Source organism: Plecotus auritus, assembly GCF_963455305.1.
Source record: "Plecotus auritus genome assembly, chromosome: 1".
In the NCBI taxonomy this organism is placed as follows: domain Eukaryota; kingdom Metazoa; phylum Chordata; class Mammalia; order Chiroptera; family Vespertilionidae; genus Plecotus; species Plecotus auritus.
The window spans coordinates 35011347-35034266 of NC_137770.1; the positions used below are offsets into that span (position 1 = coordinate 35011347).

A 22920-nucleotide genomic window follows, 5' to 3' on the forward strand; every position below is an offset into this window, starting at 1 on the left:
GATCTGAAACAGTAAACACTAAGCGTTCTTATAGTGATGAGTTTTAATAGTAGTGGTTCCTGGATAATAACTATTTGGGTTTTTTTAATTTGGTTGGTTGATTCTGGTTTTTGGTTTTTGTTAATCCTCACTCGAGGTTATTTTTTCCATTGATTTTTTGAGAGTGGAAGGGAAGGAGGGGCGGAGAAGGAGAGAGACATCGAAGCGAGGGAGACACTTCCACATTAGCATATAACTTAACTTTCAGGGCATAAAAATTATAATTAATATCTAAATTATTCACTAAGTTTCTTTTTGGAAAATTTGCTACTTTGAGTTCTTTATGTTACATTTAACATTAACTTTCTTTATTGCGTACTTTGTGATGTAATACTTAAAAGCACTTAGTTATACATTTTAATGTTATACATTAAATATCCCAGTGATCGGCAAACTGCGGCTAGCGAGCCACATGCGGCTCTTTGGCCCCTTGAGTGCGGCTCTTCCACAAAATACCACGGCCTGGGCGAGTCTCTTTTGAAGAAGTGGCGTAAGAAGATGTTTAAGTTTAAAAAATTTGGCTCTTAAAAGAAATTTCAATCGTTGTACTGTTGATAATTGGCTCTGTTGACTAATGAGTTTGCCGACCACTGAAATATCCCAATAATAGCCACCGTGTTTATGTCCTGAACTCTATCATGCATTACTTCTGGTTTTGTTGCATGGAATTTCAGCATGCCCTTACTATCCAGGGTGATATCATGAACAATTAATAAATAAACAGAAAAGGAAGGAGCCCTAGCCAATTTGGCTCAGTGGATAGAGTGCTGGCCTGCAGACTGAAGGGTCCCAGGTTCGATTCCAGTCAAGGGCACATGCCCGGGTTGTGGGCTTGATCCCCAGTAGCAGGTGAGCAGGAGGCAGCCGATTAGTGGTTCTCTCTCAACATTGATGTTTCTATCTCTCTCTTCCTCTCGGAAATCAATAAAAATATATTTGAAAGGAAGAAAAGAAAGCAGATTTTCATAGTCTTGTAGCAATCTAAGTTTAATATTCATGGAGATACACAATCATCATTTACTTAAAACATCTAATTCTATATGAGAATTATAAAGCTCAGAACATTTCCACATTAGCATATAACTTAAAATTTTGAATCAGTCATGAAGTTTACATAAAAAATAAGCAACAGTTTCCGTCCTAGTAGTGAAAATCCTGTGGTGGTTCCCTGAGACCTGTGCCTTTAATTTCAAGTAGGGAAGGAAGGGTAAGATAGCAAAGGAACATAACCTCATAAAGTGAAATTGTTTGGCAATTGGGGGCCTGAAATGTAAGGAATAGAGTTTGACAGTCATATGATTTGAGATCTGCATATTCTAAAGTATGGTCAGAGGTAAGGTTATTTGCAGAATTTTTGAGTGATTGCAATAAAATTCAGTTAACCAGAATTCTTAATTCTTTTAGTGTGTATCAATGAGTTTTCATGGAAGACTTCATGTTTTAAAGAATGTTGAAATTTTAGTTTCTCTTACTCTCAATATTTAATCCCTAATACTGACATTATTCTTTTTTTTAAACAAACATATTGAGCACTTTCAATCTAGGAGATTAAATAACTAGCTATGTGGCCTTAGTCTATTTTTCTTTCTTTAAAAACTGGTTATTTATAGTAACCATAAATTTTCATCAAATTTGGACACTTTTGAAAGGGAAGAAAAGTACTTTTAATATTTATTTTTGGGGCAACAAAGCAATATGTGATTGTCCCAGGCAAGCTATATCAGGATGGTTGTGAGAATTAAATATAAAATATTACAATAAATGTTTTTAGTACACAAAGAATTATTATTCCCTGAAAATGTCTTTAGCCTAATTTCAAGAAATTATGTTTCATCTATTTCTCTTATAGAGTTATTGTCAGGCAAAAATGTGATGACTCTAAAGAGTTACTTTAACTGTGTTAATTTAGTTCACCAAGTATTTATTGCCTGCTTATTGTGTGCTAGACACTGGGTATCCATATATATAAAAAGCCAGGGGCTGTGATGACCAAACGACCTGTCGCCATGAGGTGGCATTGACTGGCGAGCAGGCTGAACTGCTGACCTCTCGGTCCCTCCCCCCAGCTCCCACGGGCACAGGCGGCTCCCACCCACCTCCAGCAAACTGCCCAATCGGGGTGGGGCCAGCCAACCTCCCATCCTGATCAAGAGTGGGCTGCACAGAGCCTGGACCCTTCCTGGCAGCCCTGAGTTCCTGGGGTTGAAGACTCGGATGGCCCTGCCCAGAGAGTAGAGGCACCTGACGGGCATTGACAGGGACCACAGGCCTCCAGGGAGCACCAGCAGAGTTGGCAAGGAGAGGAGAGGGCCTGTGGAGGAGGAGGAGGAGGTGAAGCCAGCGGCATCAGCCCAGAATCCAAACCTTCCCCCTGGAGGCAGCGGGCCCTCAACCCAGAACCCCAGCCAGAATTGCAAGAGCCCAAGGGAGGCTTCAGGAAGCTCTACAGAGAGCTGCACGTTGAGAACGAGAGACTTTGTGAGGCCCTGACTGAGACCACGCTGCTGGTTGGAGCAGCTCAAGGTGGAGCTGGAATGCGCCACACAGAGGCAGGAGTGCTTTGCAGAGAGGCTGGCCCTTCTGGAGCTGGAGAGATTTGAGCTCAGGGCCCTGGAGCACAAGGCTGCTGAGCTGAAAGTGGAGCTGAAGGGCCTGTCCAACCTCAAGGCTGATAACCAGCACCTCAAGGACAAGAACATGGCCCTGACCCATGTCATCAACTAACTGTCCAAGTGACCCCAGTGGATTGCCCCTGCACCCACATTTATACAGCTGTTTCTGCCACATGCACCCCTTCTCCTGTGTGAACACGAGTGACAGGGCTGCTGGGGAGTCTCTGAGAAGCCATAACCTCCAGGCTGGGAGGGGAGGACAGAGCCCCCAGGAGCCAAGGGGTCCATCTGAGGCCAGGATGGAGAGGGGAGGCTGAGCCAGGAAGGGGGACCAGGGCTGCAGGCAGGACCAGGAAGGAACCAAGGACCAGGAAGTGCCAGGACCAAAAGCCAGGACCAGAGTGGCCACCTGGAGGTCCCCTCTCACATGTGCTGCTACCAGTCACCCCTCCTGCCCCTGAGCAGGGATCCGAGAATGTGCCAAGCATCCCACCGGCCTGGGCTGGGTGGGCCAGTATATAGCATCTGTGTGCAATAGGGAGGGATGTCTTCTGTTTTTTGCTGCCCCCTCCCCGACGCAGTTGGGGACAATCAGGCCGGCAGGGAAGGGCAGTTGGGGGCAATCAGGCCTGCAGGGGAGGGCAGTTGGGAACAATCAGGCCAGCAGGGGAAGGCAGTTGTGGGAGATCAGGCCAGCAGGAGAGGACAGTTGGGGGCGATCAGGCCGGCAGGGGAGTGGTTAGGCATCAATCAGGCCTGCAGGGGAGTGGTTAGGGGACAATCAGGCTGGCAGGCAGAAGCAGTTAGGGGCAATCAGGCAGGCAGGCGAGTGGTTAGGAGCCAGCGGTCCCGGATTGTGAGAGGGATGTCCAAATTGGAGAGGGTATAGGCTGGGCTGAGGGACACACCCCCCCTTGGGCTCTTCCGAATTTTATGCACCGGGCCTCTAGTATATGTATATTAAGGGAAAGTTTTTGCCTTTGAGAGATCACAGTCTGAATACTAATGTGTAATATAAGTAGGTAATGCAGTAATTTTCAACTGAAAATTACACAATAGAACCCCTAGGAAGCTTTAAAAAAAATACTGATGCTTCACTCCCACTTCAACTCAGTTAAATCAGAATCCCTGAGGACTAGTGCAGGCACAAATATTTTTAAGTTCTCTGAGTGATTTTAATGGGCAGGCAAGAGTTGTGAGCCTTTGGTTTTCTGGGAGAAGTAAACAAGCAAAGAAATGGAGAATACCCGGCCAGTGTGGCTCAGTGTTTGATCGTCAACCTAGGAACCAGGAGGTCACAGTTCAATTCCCAGTCAGGGCACATGCCTGGGTTTCGGGCTTGATCCCCAGTGGGGGAAATTCAGAAGGCGGCCAATCAATGATTCTCTCTCATCATTGATGCTTCTATCTCTCTCTCCCTCTCCCTTCCTCTTGAAATCAATAAAATATTTTTTTAAAAAGAAAGAAATGGAGAACAATGTGGTAACTGCTGTAATAGGTATGTAGAAGAAACTTAGGAGGCAGAGAGGAGAAAGTTGTTCCTGTTATGGGGTAGGAGGAGAAAGTTTATGGAGGAGATACATGCCTGGGCAGAATTGCAAAGGATATGTAATAGTTTGTCTAAAATATACATGGTAAAGGTAATCCAAAAATGAGAGGAAATAGAGTCTATAAATTCTTTATAAGATCTGACATTGAAGCTTAATGATAGGTAGAAGCTAGATATGAAATGCTTTTTATGTCCTTCTAAGAACTTTGAATACACCAATGGTATTTATGCCTTAGTTGATACTTTTAAAAACATTTTGTTAATTGATTTTATCTTTCCTGGACTAACTATAAAAGGAGCCACTTATAGATAAATAAAAAATTTAAGTCTCACCTCATACTGTAGAATAGGAAAATATCAGTGAGAACTTGTTTTATATCGAAATATTTTTCTAATATATATAATGTAGTAATTGTTGAAAAGCAGTAAAGATATTCATTTATAAGTAATTTAGTAGATTTTGTTAAAATAGATAAAATAAATTCCTATAAAGTATTCATTCATTCATTCATTTGTCCACTCAACAAATATTTGAGTTTCTACAATATGCTAAGCTACTTGGTAGGTGGTGGTGAACAAAATTGAATCTATTTCCTAAAAACATGATAGTTGAATATTCAATTCTTAGTCTGTTTAGTAATTATCTGTATCTTCTGTAGCTGTTCTTATATTCCATAGTATTCTGATTGGAATTGAGTATCTTTTAGAACATTGGTTTCAAGTATTATACTGTTGACTGCCAATCCACCACTTCAAATTTTTTATTGAACTGCTACCATACAGTGAGCACAATGGCAGGAATTTTGGATATATTGATGTCTTCAATGTAAAAGGCAAACAAAACATTTTTTAAATATATTTTTTTATTGATTTCAGAGAGGGAGAGATAGAAACATCAATGATGAGAGAATCATTGATTGGCTGCCTCCTGCACGCCCCCTACTGGGGATCGAGCCCGCAACCCGAGCATGTGCCCTTGACTGGAATCGAACCCGGGACCCTCCAGTCTGCAGGCCAACGCTCTATCCACTGAGCCAAACCAGCTAGGACCAAACAAACTTTTTGAATAACATTCTTTTATGATCATGAAGACTATTTAAAGAAATCATGTAAATCAGCAAGAAGACAGTCCAAAAGAACAGTTGCCCAAAAGACACAAATATACATTGCATAGAAAAGGAATAGCCCAGCTGTTGTGGCTCCGTGTTTGAGTGTCAACCTATGAACCAGGAGGTCATGGTCCCATTTCTAGTCAGGATACATGCACAGGTTGCAGGCTCAATCCCCAAGTGTGTGGAGTGCAGGAGGCGGCCAATGATTCTCTCTCATTATTGATGTTCCTATCTCTCTCCTTCTCCCTTCTTCTTTCTCTGAAATCAATAAAAACATACTAGTATTAAAAAGAAAGAAAAAAGGAGCCCAGCAGTGTGGCTCAGTTGTTGAGTGCCGACTTATGAACCAGGAGGCCACAGGTCGATTTCTGATCTGAGCACATGCCTGGTTTGCATGCAGGAGGCAGCTGATCAATGATTCTCTCTCATCATTGAATAAGGGAAAGAAAAAAAAAGGACTAGCCCATAAACTTATGAAAAATAATAATAATCAGAAAAATGCAATGACTCCTAGGATATATACAACAAACACTTCGGAAAATTCTTTATTTTCTTGTAAAATTGAACATGCACTTACCTTAAGATTCTGCCATTCTATTCCTAGGCATATGTCCTGGAGAAACTCTTGCAGACCCACACCAGAGAACATCAAAAGAAAGATAGTAGTATTACTTATAATATTCCTGGTTGGCTTAAGAATACATACCAATTAAGAAAGCATTTAAGTTCAGCCATAACCAATTAACTAATCCAAAACCTGAAAACAATGTAAATGACCATTAGTGGGAAAATGGGTAAATTGTATAATCACACAGAAAAATACTACAGTTGTGAAAGTGAATGATCTACAGTTACATATAATGAATGAATCTTAATAATGTGTAGAGTAAAAAGCAAATCAAAGGACATACTATGATAACATTTTTGTAAAGCTCAGAAAGAAGCAAAACCAGATAACATTTTGTTTGAAGATATGTGGTAAAACAGTTTTTAAAAATGTTTATTCAGCCAAAACACTGATTTATAATGTTCTCCGGGGAAGATGCAGTGATGGAATTGGGAGATAGCATACCAGTATTTCAAAGAACTGGTAATATTGTATTTCTATTTTGGGGCAGTGATTTCATAGATATTAATTATATATAAGTTCATGTACGCTCTACATATCTTTTTCTATGTACCAAATATTACATAATAAAAATTATAGCCGAAACCGGTTTGGCTCAGTGGATAGAGCGTCGGCCTGCGGACTGAAAGGTCCCAGGTTCGATTCCGGTCAAGGGCATGTACCTTGGTTGCAGGCAAATCCCCAGTGGGGGTTGTGCAGGAGGCAGCTGATCGATGTTTCTCTCTCATCGATGTTTCTAACTCTCTGTCCCTCTCCCTTCCTCTCTGTAAAATATCAATAAAATATATTAAAAAAAATTATAAGAAAAACAATAAGCATCTACTCTGAAAACTAGTTGAAAAGAGTGGTTTCAGTGCAGTGATGAGTTTAGAAAAAAATAGGAAGTGAGGAAGTAGAGGCAGTGAACATAAACAACTCCTTTTTTTAAAATATATTTTTATTGATTTCAGAGAGGAAGGGAGAGGGAGAGATAGAAACATCAATGATGAGAGAGAATCATTGTTCGGCTGCCTCCTGCACACCCCCCTACTGGGGATTGAGCCCTCAACTGGGCATGTGCCCTTGACTGAAATCAAACCCGGGACCTTTTGGTCCACAGGCTGATGCTCTATCCACTGAGCCAAACCAGCTAGGGCAACATAAGCAACTCTTTTTTTTTTTAATATATTTTATTAATTTTTTACAGAGAGGAAGAGAGAGGAGAGGGATAGAGAGCTAGAAACATCGATGAGAGAGAAACATCGATCAGCTGCCTCCTGCACACCTCCTACTGGGGATGTGCCCGCAACCAAGGTACGTGCCCTTGACCGGAATCGAACCTGGGACCTTTCAGTCCGCAGGCCGACGCTCTATCCACTGAGCCAAACCCGTTTCGGCCATAAGCAACTCTTTTTAAAAATATATATATTTTATTGATTTTTTACAGAGAGGAAGGGAGAGGGATAGAGAGTTAGAAACATCGATGAGAGAGAAACATCAATCAGCTGCCTCCTGCACACCCCCCACTGGGGATGTGCCCGCAACCAAGGTACATGCCCTTGACCGGAATCAAACCTGGGACCCTTGAGTCCGCAGGCTGATGCTCTATCCACTGAGCCGAACCAGTCAGGCAACATAAGAAACTCTTAATAAAATTTTCAGTGATAGAGAGTAGATCCTAGAAATTCCTAGAAATTTAAGGAAGAAGTTCCAAAATAATTTTGTTCATGTCAAGAATGATTCAGAAACACAAGTTCTTTTAATAGTAGCTTCATTTCCTCTTTCACCTACTCAGATTGTTCATACCTAAAGCTAGGAGTCATCTTTCAGCCCTTTCTCGTTTGCTTCTCTCTCACATTCAGTCTATCACCAAGTTGAAGTTGTCAGCTCTAATGCTAAAATAGTTTACTAAGCCCAGCTGTGTACTTCTCCTCATGTAGATACGAACCATATCTAGAGTGAACCACTGCGGTAGCTTCCCACCAGTGTCTCCAGTGGTCTCCTGTCCATTCCATATTTTTCCTCTATGATTCATTCTCCGCACTGCAGTTCAGTTGTTGCACTCCTACTTGGGAATCTTTCAGTGGTTCCCTATCACTTTTGAAATAAAAATTAAAAATTAAACTTCTTACCGAGTCTGCAGTGCACTACATGATTTGGCCTCTGCTTATCTCTTTGACCTCATACCACATCTCTCTTGCCTTTGCTCACTATTTGAATCACACTGGATTTTATGTTTAAATGCATGAAAATGAAAATGGTATCTTTGAAAAATAGGTATATTCTCCTAGAAATCAAAACTACATAATTTAATCAAACAAATTGTTCAGAATTTGAGTATGAATTTCTGTGTAGTATATATGTGTTTACTTAAATTTATAAATACTTACATATATATACTTTTAAAAAATATATTATTGTTGATTTCAGAGAGGGAGAGGGAGCCAGACAGAGATAGAAAGAAACATCTGTGATGAGAGAGAATTATGCCTCCTGCATACCTTACACTGGGGATCAAGCCAGCAACCCAGGCATGTGCCCTGACTGGGAATCAAACCATGACCTGGTTTATAGGTCAGCGCTTAACCACTGAGCCACGCCGACCAGGCTATATATACTTTTACATTGTAAATTAATTTATGAAAGGGTAGAACTATGAAAACGTAATTCTTTCAATATGTCTTTTTTATTATCATTAAAATAGTTTTTAGTACCCACTATGTGCAGTTAGTAAAGTTTACTTTGACAAAGTGACATATTTTTTAAAATGTGTATATATCTTTTTAATGCCAAATTTAGTCTTATACTAAACAACTCTACTTTTCTCTTTTCCCAGGATATTATTGCTGGATTCCTATATACCATTTTAATCTTAGCTATCTTCTATCCATTTGTGGACCTGATCGACAACTTCAACCAAACTCACAAATATGCTCCATTAATCATCATTGGGCTTCATTTAGCCTTGGGGATCTTTTCTTTCACTCTTGACACCTGGAGTACATCCCGAGGAGACACAGCTGAGATTCTAGGAAGTGGTGCTGGAATTGCATGTGGCTCTCATGTTACCTATAACATGGGTCTAATGTTAGATCCTCCTCTGGATATGTTACCTTTAGTTAGGCCCCCCATTACTGTGATTCTCTTTGGAAAAGCCATGTTGCGTATCCTTGTAGGGATGGTATTTGTACTACTAGCCAGAATAATAATGAAGAAGCTCACCATTCCTTTAGCCTGTAAAATCTTCAATATACCATGTGATGATGTTCGAAAAGCAAGACAGCACATGGAAGTTGAACTCCCTTATCGGTACATTACCTATGGAATGGTTGGATTCTCTATCACATTTTTGGCTCCTTACATATTTTCCTTCATTGGTATCTCTTGATGGAGAAATATTGTTTACGATAAGAAAGAAGGGTATCAGTTACTGGTGTCTAAAAATATATTCTAGTTAAAAGCCAAATCAGAGTTAGGCTTTTGCAGGAATTTAACTTAAATAATTAAGTAAATTCATGAGTTCGTGCATTTTACATTTGCACATCCAGATATTGTTTAGGTGAGCTGAGCTATTTCAACACTGAAAAAATGTTTAGTATTCATTTAGACTGTTCATGTAATATTTGGAGAGTTTTTTGCTGTTATGGATTCAAGATATAACATATATTAAGGTACATAATATACAATTATGTATCTAATATATGATATATAAAATTACATAGCTACATTTTTAAACGGGGGGGGGGGTGTATTATAAATTCAATAATAATATGCAAACAGTTGTGCCTGTGTATTTGGACTTAATACAGGCATGTTCTTATTACAGATATATTTAATGTTTACTTACTATGGGAGCCATTTCCTAATTAATAAATAATTACTAGACCAGAATTCATATGCTACCACATACTGATTTATGCCTCATTTTATACTGCCATCATGTTACCCATGATGTTGAATATGGGAGGCATTTTATTGGACCAAATTTCAGAAAAATTTGTTTTTGGATTCCTTTCCCCCACCAGTTCTGTACTGTCTTGAATGTACTTTATTTGCAATTGTTCTGAACATCAGTTTAATAATTCAGGTACTGAATTTTATTGCTTGCTAATTGTGCCTTTCTGTTTGCCGTATAAGAAATGCCATGTATACTGTGATATAAAAATAAGATGCTAACTTAATCTTAACTTACATGTAATCAGGCAAATATTTTTAAAATATGTCAAGCTAACAGGGCTAGAAGTAAAACACACCCTCAATTCTTTAGCCTTTGTTTAGAAAGAAATGTGGAATGGGCTAAATCTTCTAATTTATTGGGAAACTAAATGGACAAATATTTCCATTTTTGTAAGTATTTTTCTGTGCACTGTAAGTTATAGGAATAAGATATATTTTTTGTACATTGTCTTGATTGTTTATACTACAGGTAGATGTTTCCAGTTAATGGAAAGGTAATTGAAATTCATAGACGGGACAATGCACAAGCTTCAGATATAAACAAACCATTTCCCTAAATTATTTGGAAAGGATTGGGTGTAGCAGTTACCTTTTAATACTGACTTATTAGTTACTTAAGGTAAATTATAAAATCAAAAAGTATCAGTATTTAGATCCTATTTTTTTTTCAAATTTTCAGAGGAAAATTTGGTATAGTATTAAACTATTCTTTATTCTGTCTGTGCCTTTATATTTTTGAAGTGTAATTATAATTAGGTTAACATTACATTTATTTGTAGTAAGTTTTTCATAAAGAAGAGAATTAACTTTCCATAAATGAGCATCAGGTATGGAATTACTTTAGTGCAATATCTGTCTGATTATCCAGAAGTATCCTTTAAGATGTTTCTATTTTGGGCTGCATAACTATTAAAGCTCATATTTTTATAATTCTGATTGAGAATTTAGAGACATGGTAATTTTTACCAATACTGAATCTGATCATTTTAAATAAAGCAACCAAATTTGGGACCTTTATTAATAGGAAACCAATGCACTTGGGAACATCTTGGTATGTTGGAAAATATGCAAAGAACTTTTCTTTCAAAATGTGTTTAATGAATCAAATTTTAGGGACTATTTCCTATAATTTGGGTCCATGCTATCTTATTAATTTTTATGTCTAGCTTTAAAGGTATTTGAAAATATTCCATTTCTTTGTGTTTTATTATTTTCTGTTCTTTGATAGTTCCATGCTAAATATATTTAAAAATAAAAGCCAAATTCAGGTTGCAGGGTGTTTTGTTCTGTTTGCCTTCCTTGCCTTTGTCTTGGGATTATCTGGTAGAAATTTATAACATATGTTTAGATTTTCAATTCTAGTAGGCTTTCCCTCTGAAGCATTTTATTCAAAATCAGCATACTGTTTTCAGTAATAGAAGACTTTGAAGTAATTCTTTAAGGTTGAAGTTGACTTTGGGCTCCATTTATGATCATTTTGACATTATACTTTTAATAAAAAGTTTCATAGTATTTCTTTGAAAAACTTACGTATAAAACATGTTTCAGTAAAATCTGTGGCTAACAGTATTATAGTTAGTTGACTGTTAATTCATTAATTCAGGAATTAATCATACTAGGTACAACTACTTTTTCAAGCAGAATAAACATGGATAGTCCATTTTTTTTTTTATCCACCCACCACAACTCATGGATATTTCATTTTGTCATTTAAAAATGCCATTATGTGTGAATTGCAAAAACTAGGTCTTCCAGAAACTTTTTGTAAGATCTAATATAAAGCAATGCCTAGTACAGACTTATAAAATTACTTACTAGTTTTCTTTACAAGTAATTTTTAATAACATGTCTTTCAAAGACAGCGTAAAAATGAATTCAATGATCTGAATATAATTTAAAGGTAAATTTTCTAAGACATTTGATAAAGATGAATATATAAATACTAAAATGTTTTTATTTTAAATATAATCACAATTTATATAGCAAAGGTATTTTTTTTATTGCCAAAGCAATTTCATTCTTTTTAACAAAGAATATTTAGATTTAAAAACAAAACTATTTATTCTGGACATCAATAGGTCCAATTTTTAAAATTCAGCTTTATGGTTGAATTTGTTTTTCTGAAAAGAGCTCTTGTCTGCTGAGGAGATACTTTGAGAAAGGGAAGAGATAACAGTTTGAGACACATAATGAAACAGCCATGGCCTGTGTGGCTCCATTGGTTGGTTGGGTTGGAGCCTCATCCCATACACCTTCCTCTGTACAACAAAAGGTGGCTGGTTTGATTCCCCTGCCTGCCTGATTGCCCCTAACCAATCGCCTGCCTGCCTGATCACCCCTAACCCCTCTGCCTGCCTGCCGGGTCACCCCTAACCCCTCTGCCTGCCTGCCGGGTCACCCCTAACTGCTCTGCCTGCCTGCCTGATCGCCCCTAACCGCCTCTGCCTCGGCCCCCGCAGCCGTGGCTTTGTCCGGAATGACATCCAGAAGATCGTTTGGCTGTCCGGTCTAATTAGCATATTATGCTTATATTATTATAGATCCCTCTTCAGATTTGAGGTTTACCAGAAGTCCTCAAAACCAAAATCCATTATAGCATATATTATCACCTGTCATTGTCTTATGTATTTTTAAATTTTTGTCTTCATTTCTATGGTGTAAGCTCCAGGAGGAAAAATAGCTTGTGCCTCTATTCTGGACCCCTGGAGACAGTAGGCATTTAACTAATACATGTAGAATGAATACTCGTGGTACCTAGACAGGCTTCAGCATGTGCAGTTTTCTGGGGGAAAATTCCACATCATTCATTAGAGGCTTAAAGATATTGATCTAAAAAAGTAAAGTCTAAAAATGCAATAGTCTACCTGTTACTTCTTGTTTTAAAAGTTATCTGGTAAGAATTTTGTCACTTTTTATGCAAATATTTAAAGGATAATAATTTAGATTCTTGAAATGTTTTTGCATGTAATTACAATTCCCTGTTGTATAGAATGTGCTTTTTATCCAAATTAGTTTCTTTAGAATTAAAATCTGAAAAGAAAGTATTCTGTATATATAGGGATATAACTTGTTTTTAATAATAAGCTATATAAATGTGTTCAGGAGAATATTACTTTGTACAGTTTATAACCTGTGATTTTTATATTTAAAATGTTATTAATAATTAAAATGTAGACAAGATATATTAAGGTTTTAAGGATCAATTTTTTTTACTTAACATTTAAAGGCTCCCTTGAGGTCTCCAGGCCCACGATTTTTTTTAAATTGAGACATATTGACATATAACTTTATATTCGTTTTAGATGTTCAACTTGATTTGATATTTGTATATATTGTGAAATGATCACCACAATAAGTCTAGTTAACATCTGCCCCATAATCTGAAACTGGCCCCCATATATGGAGGGCAGGGAGAGACCAAAGAAAGTCAGGCCACCCCAGATTTGAAGGCGGCCGGTATAAAAGCAAGGGAACTACGAGGGCTGAGTACATCTATGCACCTGTCTGCCAAATCTTAGAAATTTATATCGAGGCCCCTAACTGAAGTTGTTATGTATACCATCCACAGGGTTTCAGTGATACCTTATTCTCTCAAGGTTGTAGATATCTTGGGGCATCTGCTGGGAACAGGGAAGGCAAGAGGAATACACATTCCAGAAAAGGGAGGAGGTGGGGAGCCTCCAATGGCCCAGGTCCAGCTTTTTGGTCAACTAGCGGTCATGACTTCTTGATGACGTCCAACACCACCTTCCAAAACCTCACTAGAGCATTGTAAAGCAAACTGATGACATACCCAGAAACGTGCTAGCAGACCATGAGGAAATGTGTCTTAAGGATAAGACCAGTTTCAGGGAGCCGTTATGTGTTCTACACAGAGGACTGCCTCCCAGAGGACTTGGTGATTTCCAGGCATGCTCTAGGGATGGTGTTGGTGTTCTTCAACTTAATATTTATCCCACCATACTTGAGACAGTGAGACTTTATCTGTGGATGGAACTAAGAGCCTGTCACATATCTGACTAACCCCAACTGCTTAGAACATGAAGACTGTAGGGCGAGTGTAGGAAGAGTGTTTGCTAGTAAAATCACAGAGACACCATCAGTATATTCCATATGTGTGAGGTAATCTACAATACACCAATGACCACCTAAATTTTTCTCATTCAACATTATTGTTCCAGAAGGGTCTTTGCTTCCTTATTCGAGTTGTGTGTGTGTCTTATCTATTTAAAAGACATAATGACCATATTGTCTTAAATTTACCTTATAATTAATTACCAGCACTCAAACATATTACTAGCCATTGCAGATCTGCAAGTATAGCCATTCCATTCACCTGCAACTTGCATTTCTAAGACACCTCTGCTGACTTTTCATGGAACAGTTTCATAAGTCTTTGGGGACTTTAATGTGATCCATTGCCATAAGTTACATATTATTTTTGCCCTTGCAAGTCTATAAGAAAGCTGGTTCAGATGCTGGGCTTACAAGCTGTGGTTTCTCTGAAATCCTGACCCTGCTGCTTGTTATTTCTCTTGAAAATTTTTGAGTATGAATTCCATTCTGTGTGAAGATGCCGGTGCCAAACTGGCATTGACTTTCATATTCCCATTCTGTCTGTTTTCTCCAAGAAATTCAATGACAAAACAGGTATGTTGGATAAAAGAAATAGCCTCAAGTCAGTATGTTAAGGATGAAGAAGTCCGTAGACCAGGATTTTTGTTTTGACTTTGACTGCAATTTGCTGGATTTTATGTAAAATGAACAAACATATTTTTACTGATTTTAGAGGAAGGGAGAAGGAGAGATAGGTACATCAATGAGAGAGAATCACTGGTTGGCTGCCTCCTGCACACCCCACACTGGGGACAAGCCCACAACCGGGCATGTGCCCTGACCAGGAATTGAACCCTGACCTCCTAGTTCATAGTTAACGCTCAACCACGGAGCCACACTGGCCAGGCTCATTTGCTAGACTTCTGGCACTAGCTCCATCTTCTATGAGACAGCTTCCTCGCATATAAAATGGAGAGGTTTGACTTGATATTCTCTAAAATTTAATGAACTGTACTAGATCAAGTGTGCAAAAAAGGGAATATTTCTTTTGTTATTAGGATACTAAAATTTATCAAAAATAGAGAAAGAATTTTAATCCACTTGTACTGAGGGAGCTTATCTCTCCCTGTCTGTGAAAATTTAGTATGCACCCCTCTAAGAAAGTTACACTTATTTCCAAAGAGAAGCAATGAGTTCATTGCTTTAGAAAAGTCATAACAGGAGGTTACAAGGCTTTGTCATAACTTTTGTTTGAATTACAAGGTTTAAAGTCACCACTAGGTGATACCGAATCCAACCTACTAAAATCACCCTACACAGATAGTTCTTTGTTTAAAAAAAAAAAAAAAAAAAAAAAAAACCCAGAAGGATAGGGAAAATACCAAAGACTCCAGTAATGTTATAATTCATTCAACAAAAATTGCTAGCAATGGAAATGAATATATAAATGAAAAAAAAGAGAAGAAAATCTTTGGGAATTTCATTCGGAACTAAAGGACAAAAAAAAAAAATGCTGAATAAAAAACATTGATGTTTCCCTCTCTGAAATCAATAAAAGTATATTTTTAAAAAAGATGGACAATAACAAGTGTTAGTATATAGAGAAATTGCAACTGTCATAAGTTGTGGGTGGGAATGTAAAATGGTGCAATTATTTTGGAAAACACTTGGCAGTTCTTCAGAATATAAACCAAGTTATCCTACAACCCGCAATTTCAATCCTAGGTATTTAACCAATAAATTAAAAACATATGACCACACAAAAACTTGTACATAAGTCTTTATAGTAGCATCATTTATAATAGCCAAAAAAGTGCAAACAACCCAAATGCCCATCAATTGATGAATGAATAAATAAAATATGGGATGTCCAAAATGTTAGATGGAATATTATTCAATCATAAAAATAAATTAAGCACTGATATATGCTACAAATGGATGACCTTGAAAATATGCTAAGTTAAAGAAGTCAGATATAAAAGACTACATATTGTATGATTTCATTATATGGAATGATCAGATAAGGCAGATCTGTAGAGACAGAAAGTAGATGAATTATGCTGGGGTGGTGGGAGAGATTGGGGAAGAGCTGCTAATGGGTATGGGGTTTCTTGTAGATGGTGATAATACTCTAGAATTAGATAGTGGTGATGCTCACACAACTGTGTGAGCAAACCCCATAGAACTGTACATTTTTTTTAAAAACAAAAGCTAAAAATAAAAGGTTCTGTAAATACTCTGTGCCAATTTCCCTGTGGAATTATGCAAGAGTTTCTCTTGCGTACATATCCAAAGTGGAATTATTGGGTCATGCACATTTATAATTTTAGTAGATATCACCAAATTGCTCTCCAAAAGAAGTGTACCATTTACACTCCCAATAATAGTGCTTTTTGCTTCCTATCATAACCAACACATCCTATTTTTGGCAATCTTACGACTAAAATATGAATTAGGATCTCATTTTTATTTGTATCTCTACTCTTTAGTGCAACTGAACACTTCCCTCTCTTAGCCATTTGAGTTTCCTTTTGTGGCTTGCCTACTCATGTGTTTTGCCCATTTTGCTATTAAATTGTCTTTTAAAAATCAATTTCAGGAGTCCTTTATTCTTTTTGTTTGTTTGTTTCTTAGTTAATCCTCTCCCAAGGATATTTTTCCCACTGATTTTTAACTTTTAAAAAAATATATTTTATTCATTTTTCACAGAGAGGAAGGGAGAGGGATAGAGAGTTAGAAACATTGATGGGAGAGAAACATTGATCAGCTGCCTCCTGCACACCTCCCACTGGGAATGTGCCCACAACCAAGGTACGTGCCCTTGGCTGGAATCGAACCTGGGACCCCTCAGTTCACAGGCCGACACTCTATCCACTGAGCCAAACCAGTTAGGGCTCCACTGATTTTTAGAGAGAGTGGAAGGGAGGAGTAGAGACAGAGAGAAACATTGATGTGAGAGAGACACATCGAATGGTTGCCTTCCGCATGGACAGGACTGAGGATGAACCAGCAATCAAGTTACATACCATACCCTTGACCGGAATCGAACCCTCCATCCTTCAGTCTGCAGGTCAAATCTCTAACCACTAAGCAAACCGGTTGGGACAGGAGTTCTTTATTCTTTTTTTTTTTTTAATATATTTTATTGATATTTCACAGAGAGGAAGGGAGAGGGATAGAGAGCTAGAAACATCGATGAGAGAGAAACATCGATCAGCTGCCTCCTGCACACCTCCCACTGAGGATGTGCCCGCAACTAAGGTACATGCCCTTGACCGGAATCAAACCCGGGACCTTTCAGTCCGCAGGCCGACGCTCTATCCACTGAGCCAAACCGGTTTCGGCTCTTTATTCTTTATCAATATAAATTGCAAGTATCTTCTGCCATTCTGTAATTTGCCTTTTAACCTTGTCACATCTTTTGCAGTATGGACTTTTTTGTAATATAATAAACTTATCTTTTGCTTTCTAGCTTCTTCTTTTAAAGTTTTATATATGAAAGCCTTCCCTACCTTGTGTTCATAAAAATATGTCACCTTATTTTCTTCTAATATTTATAGAATTTGGGTTGTTTTTTCTCCCATCTGTATACAGTTACTCTATCTGAATTTTGTGAGTGTAATGTGGGACCTACTTTTTTTTATTTTTTATTCTTTATTGATTAAAGTATTACATGTCTCCTTTTTCCCCCATTGATGGGATCTACTTTTTATCTTAATACCATTTTTACTCAATTATCTTAATATCATTTATTGAAGAACCACTTACTTGTGATGTTACTTACATCACAGACTAAGTTCCTGTATTTGCATGGATCAATTTTTAGGCACTCTATTTTGTTTCATTGATATCTTTGTCTCCTCTACTTTTAACATTAGTACACTACACTTTTTACATTAATACATTACAATACTATACTCTTTACATTACTTCATTTAATTCTTGATATCTAATAAATTTTCTCCATTATTCTTCAAAATTGTCTTAGACATTTCAGTTTTATTTTCTCGTATGAATTTCAGAATCTAGTTATTAAGTTTCTTATACTACACTCTTGTTACATTAATTTCTAAAATAATTTGGGAAGAATCACAGCTTTAAAAGATTGCATTCTCTCATCTATGTGCATAGTATTTATTTAATCAGCTCTTCTTTATGCCCTCAATACAGTTACTTTTCCCAAAGACCGTAAGCCATTTTTTATCATATTTATTCTTAGTTTTTTAAATATATTTTATTAATTTTTTACAGAGAGGAAGGGAGAGGAATAGAGAGTTTGCAACATCGATGAGAGAGAAACATCGATCAGCTGCCTCCTGCACACCCCCTACTGGGGATGTGCCCGCAACTAAGGTACATGCCCTTGACCGGAATCAAACCTGGGACCCTTCAGTCCTCAGGCCAATGCTCTATCTACCGAGCCAAACCAGTCAGAGCATATTCTTAGTTTTTTTTATAGGTTTTTTTTTTTTTTTATATGTCAGTGCTACCTTTAATTTTTTTCCATTGGCTATTTATGGTGTAAAATAAAGCCACAAAATTTTATATATTGATTTAATTTTCACCACCTTTTCATAGTAATACTGCCATACTACTTCCATAGTAGTACTGATCATTGTTTTTTTCTATGTGAATGATATCAACTGCAAATAATGGCCATTTAACTCTTTTATTTATTTTTAATATATTTTTATTGATTTTAGAGAGGAAGGGAGAGGGAGAGATAAAAACATTAACAATGAGAGAGAATCATCATACCTCCTGCATGCCCCTCACTGGGGATCGAGCCTGCAATCTGGGCATATACCCTGACCGGGGATCAAACTGGTGACCTCCTCCTTCCTGTGTTGATGCTCAACTGCTGAGCCAGACCCAGCTGGGCTTGACTTTTTCTTTTAAAACTAAGTGCCTCTTATTTCTTTCTCTTGTCTTTGTGTTTTGACTAGAGCCTCTGGTAGAAGTTACAATAGTAACAGTGATAGTGGGCTCTAGGTGTAGTTATTTCTATTATTTTTGCCTAATAGGGTTGATTTCTACTTTGTTTCTCTTGGTACTGATTAGTGTTTTCAGAAGTTTTTATATTTCAGTAGTTTTTTCAAATAATTTATCATTTTTTTAAATGTGTTCTGTTTTCTATTTCATTAATTCTATTCTTTTTTAATATTTTTTAATATATTTTATTAATTTTTTACAGAGAGAGGAGAGGGATAGAGAGCTAGAAACATCGATGAGAGAGAAACATCGATCAGCTGCCTCCTGCACACCTCCTACTGGGGGTGTGCCCGCAACCAAGGTACGTGCCCTTGACCGGAATCGAACCCGGGACCTTTCAGTCCGCAGGCCGACGCTCTATCCACTGAGCCAAACCGGTTTCGGCAAATTTCTTCTATTCTTTTCTTAGGGTTTATATCTTTTAAAATTTAATTTCTAGCTAATTTGCTTTAAATCATTTTTGTTTCCTAATAAAATATGTTTAAGGTTACACCTTCTTCTCAAGGAAATTTTTGCTTCACTCCCAAGTTTCAGTATCAGTGCTTTTATTTGCATTAACTCTAAATATTTCATATTTTCTACTATAATTTTCTATTTATACAATGTATTATGTGGAAGTATTACTTTGTTTTCAAATTTATAGGGAGTTTTCAAGGTGTTTGTGCTGTTGACTTATACTTTTATTAAAGTATAAACAGAAAATTCGGCCTCTACATTACCTTTGGATTTCATTGTCATTTCTCTTGTAACTTAGTATGTGGTCAGTTTTAAAAAATATTACATGTGTTGTTGAAAAGAAAATCTTTGGAGAAAAAGGTCTCTATATAGTTATTTGATTATGCTTGTTATCTTGTTTTCAAATCAGTCTAGCTAAGTAGTCTATTTTGGTGATATTTGATCTATTCATTTCTTAGAGAAGTTTCTTAACTTCTACCATCATGATTATGAAAATATCTATTTTCTTTGTAACTTGGTCAGTTTTTCCTTCACATAATTCAAAAATATGGTGTCAGGTGCATGGACATATTATATGCATGAATGTCATATTATCTTGATGGATAATTCCTTTTATCAACATAACATATTCTTCTTTTTCTCTTAAATTTTCTGTGTGGTCTTATTTAAGACTAGAGGCCCAGTGCATGAAATTCATGCATGGGGGGAGGGGGTGTCCCTCAGCCTGGCCTGGGTCCTCTCACAATCCAGGACCCCTCGGGTAGGGTCCCTAGGCTTGGCCAGCAACCAGGGCCTATCGAGGCTTTCCTTCCCCCAGCCGCTGCCATTGCTTACCATCTGTGTGGTGCTGCCCCCCCCCCCCACCAACCCCCGCCACCGGTCGCCTCCCTCTGCAGGCGACAGGCATGGGGTATGATCGCTTGGCTGGCCTGGGCCTCCCTCTGCGGGGCAACCAATCGCATCTCACCCGCCTTGGCTGGCCTGGTGCCAGTGCGTGTCATAGCGTGGTCATCCAGAAGGTCGTCTGGACAGTCGTTCTGCTGTTTGGTCGTTTGGTTGACTTGCATATTACGCTTTTATTATTATAGATATCTCTCTTAAAGAACATACACTCAGATTTAGTGTTTTTAATAAAATCTGAAAGTTTTGGTATCTCCCTTCATCTGTGAATCTGATTTATTTACATTTATTCGAGTTACTGGTACATTGGGCTTTTTCTGCCATCTTGTTTTCTGTTTGTGATACTTTCTTCTGTCCTCTTCTTTTACTTTCTCTTCAACTCATTCTGATCTGACCTCCATCCTCACCACTTCATTGAATTCTCTTATCCAGGTAAGCAACAACCTCCATGTTATGAAATCCAGTGTCATCTTCTGTGTTATCTTCCTGAATCCTCAGCAGCATTCCTCACAGTCCACACCCTTTTCATCATGAAACACTTTCTTTTATCTTCTTTTATATCACATTTTCTTCCCAGTCTCCTTTGCTGGCTACTCTTCCTCTGCCAACTCCCTGATGTTGAAATGCCTAAAAGTTCATTCCTAAACTATTTTACCCTCTTTATCTAGATTCTTTCCCTAGATACTTTCAACCAGTTTCTGGACAACTCCACTTCAATCTTCTCCCTATCCAAGCTTCAGATTCAGATATTCCAATGTCTATTTGACCTTTCCACTTAGATTTCCACTTTGAATTTAATATGTACAAAGCAGGACTCTTTTTTTTTTTTAAATATATTTTATTGATTTTTTACAGAGAGGAAGGGAGAGGGATAGAGAGCTAGAAACATCGATGAGAGAGAAACATCGATCAGCTGCCTCCTGCACACCTCCCACTGAAGATGTGCCCGCAACCAAGGCACATGCCCTTGACCGGAATCGAACCCGGGACCCTTCAGTCCGCAGGCTGACGCTCTATCCACTGAGCCAAACCGGTTTCGGCCAAAGCAGGACTCTTGATTTTCTCCACTAAATGTGTTCCTAACCTAGTCCTACTCATCTCAGTAAGTGGTACTATCACCCCCTCAATTTTTCGATCTAAAAATCTAGTTGTCATTCTTCCACCTTTCTTACCTTTTACAAAGTAATCCATTTACCTTCAAAGAATAATTTGAACACCTCCACTTCATTCCACCCAGCCCTTAAAGCAGTAGCAGCAGCATCAATTCTTGCCTAGCCCACCAGCCTATAGCATACTGATCTTGCTTCCACACTGACTTCCTTATCCATCCAATGATTCATTCTCCACACACAGACATTTAAAAATGTAAATCAGATTATGCCACTCACTCTTTAAAAAACCCCTAGTATATTCCCATTCTAGTTGAAATTAAATCTAAACACCATCACAATGTCATCAAGGGCTTATGTAAACTGGCCTCTAGCTACTTCTTTGCCTTAAACTCCATTCCTGTCATAATGGCCTATTTCTCTAATTCAAGCATCAAAGCCTTTGCCAACTTCCTTGCCTGAAACACTTCTCTCTAGCTCTTCCTATGGATGGCTTACCCTCATTATTCAGATCTCAATGAAGCTTTCCCTGGTCATCTTATCTAATGGAACCCCTATTGCCTATATGTTTTTCTTCATCAAATTATCCGGTTGTGTTTTGTTCACAGCATTGAAATTTTCTGGTTTATTTGTTTGCTTATATATTCTTTCCCCACTAGCATGGAAGCTCCATGAGAACATGGACTTTATTTATCATGTTCTCTGCTTACTCCTAGCACCTAGAATTAGTAGGGACTCAATAAATATTTGTCCTATGAATGACTGAATGGATCTATCTTATCCTTTTATAGTGCTGCATGGTACAATACAGTTTACTTAACCATTACCCTATTAATGAACTTGCAGATTGCTGCTAACTTTTTGCTATAACAATGCTACCCTGAAGATTCTGTGTCTTTTTTTGTAATTGCTGTGATTACAAAGGGCAGGGAGTTAACAAGAGATAAATAAATAAGACTATATCCTGTTTTCTTCCCTGACGTCATTTTTATTTCCTTTCCCACAGATATTTAAAGAGCCCTTATATATAAACTAATTTTTAAACATAAAATAAGTTTGTTGTTTTTGATAGTTCAGATTGAAAGACGAAGTTGTTACTTTATCATCCAGAATGTATTCTCTGTCCCAGTCTAGTTAGATTTAAAATTCTCTTATATCTCAGAAATCACCATGGAATTATAAGAAGCTAGAACAAGATCCTTAAAATTACCTCTGCAAATAATTTTTCATTCAGTCTTTCATCTCATCATCTTATTCATCTTTGTTGGCTCCTTGCCTATACACATCCTCAGCAACCTATACTAGAATATTAAATAGTCCCATACTGAACATTTTGTAGCTATCATTTTAAATGGGTATTTATTGCTATTCATATTATTATACTTAAAATTGTTGGTATATTGAAATAAAGAAAATGTGTAACTTATTTTAAGAAAATTAGTAGCCATTTTTAAAAGAGCAGATCTGCTAATATTCTTTTTTATTGAATTTATTGGGGTGACATTGGTTAATAAAATTTTATAGGTTTCAG

General features: G+C 37.6%; 1 protein-coding gene across 2 annotated transcripts in view; it reads left to right on the top strand.

The window, feature by feature from the left end:
* SGPP1 (sphingosine-1-phosphate phosphatase 1) overlaps window positions 1–11148 on the top strand; it is a 54590-nt gene extending 43442 nt beyond the window's left edge. For both annotated transcript variants that reach the window (XM_080651389.1, XM_080651390.1), the window contains one exon: window positions 8756–11148. In XM_080651389.1, the coding sequence (XP_080507515.1) occupies window positions 8756–9307 (552 nt within the window). In that variant the 3' untranslated portion in view covers window positions 9308–11148. The remainder of the gene's footprint in view (window positions 1–8755) is intronic.
* Window positions 11149–22920: the final 11772 nt, after the last annotated feature.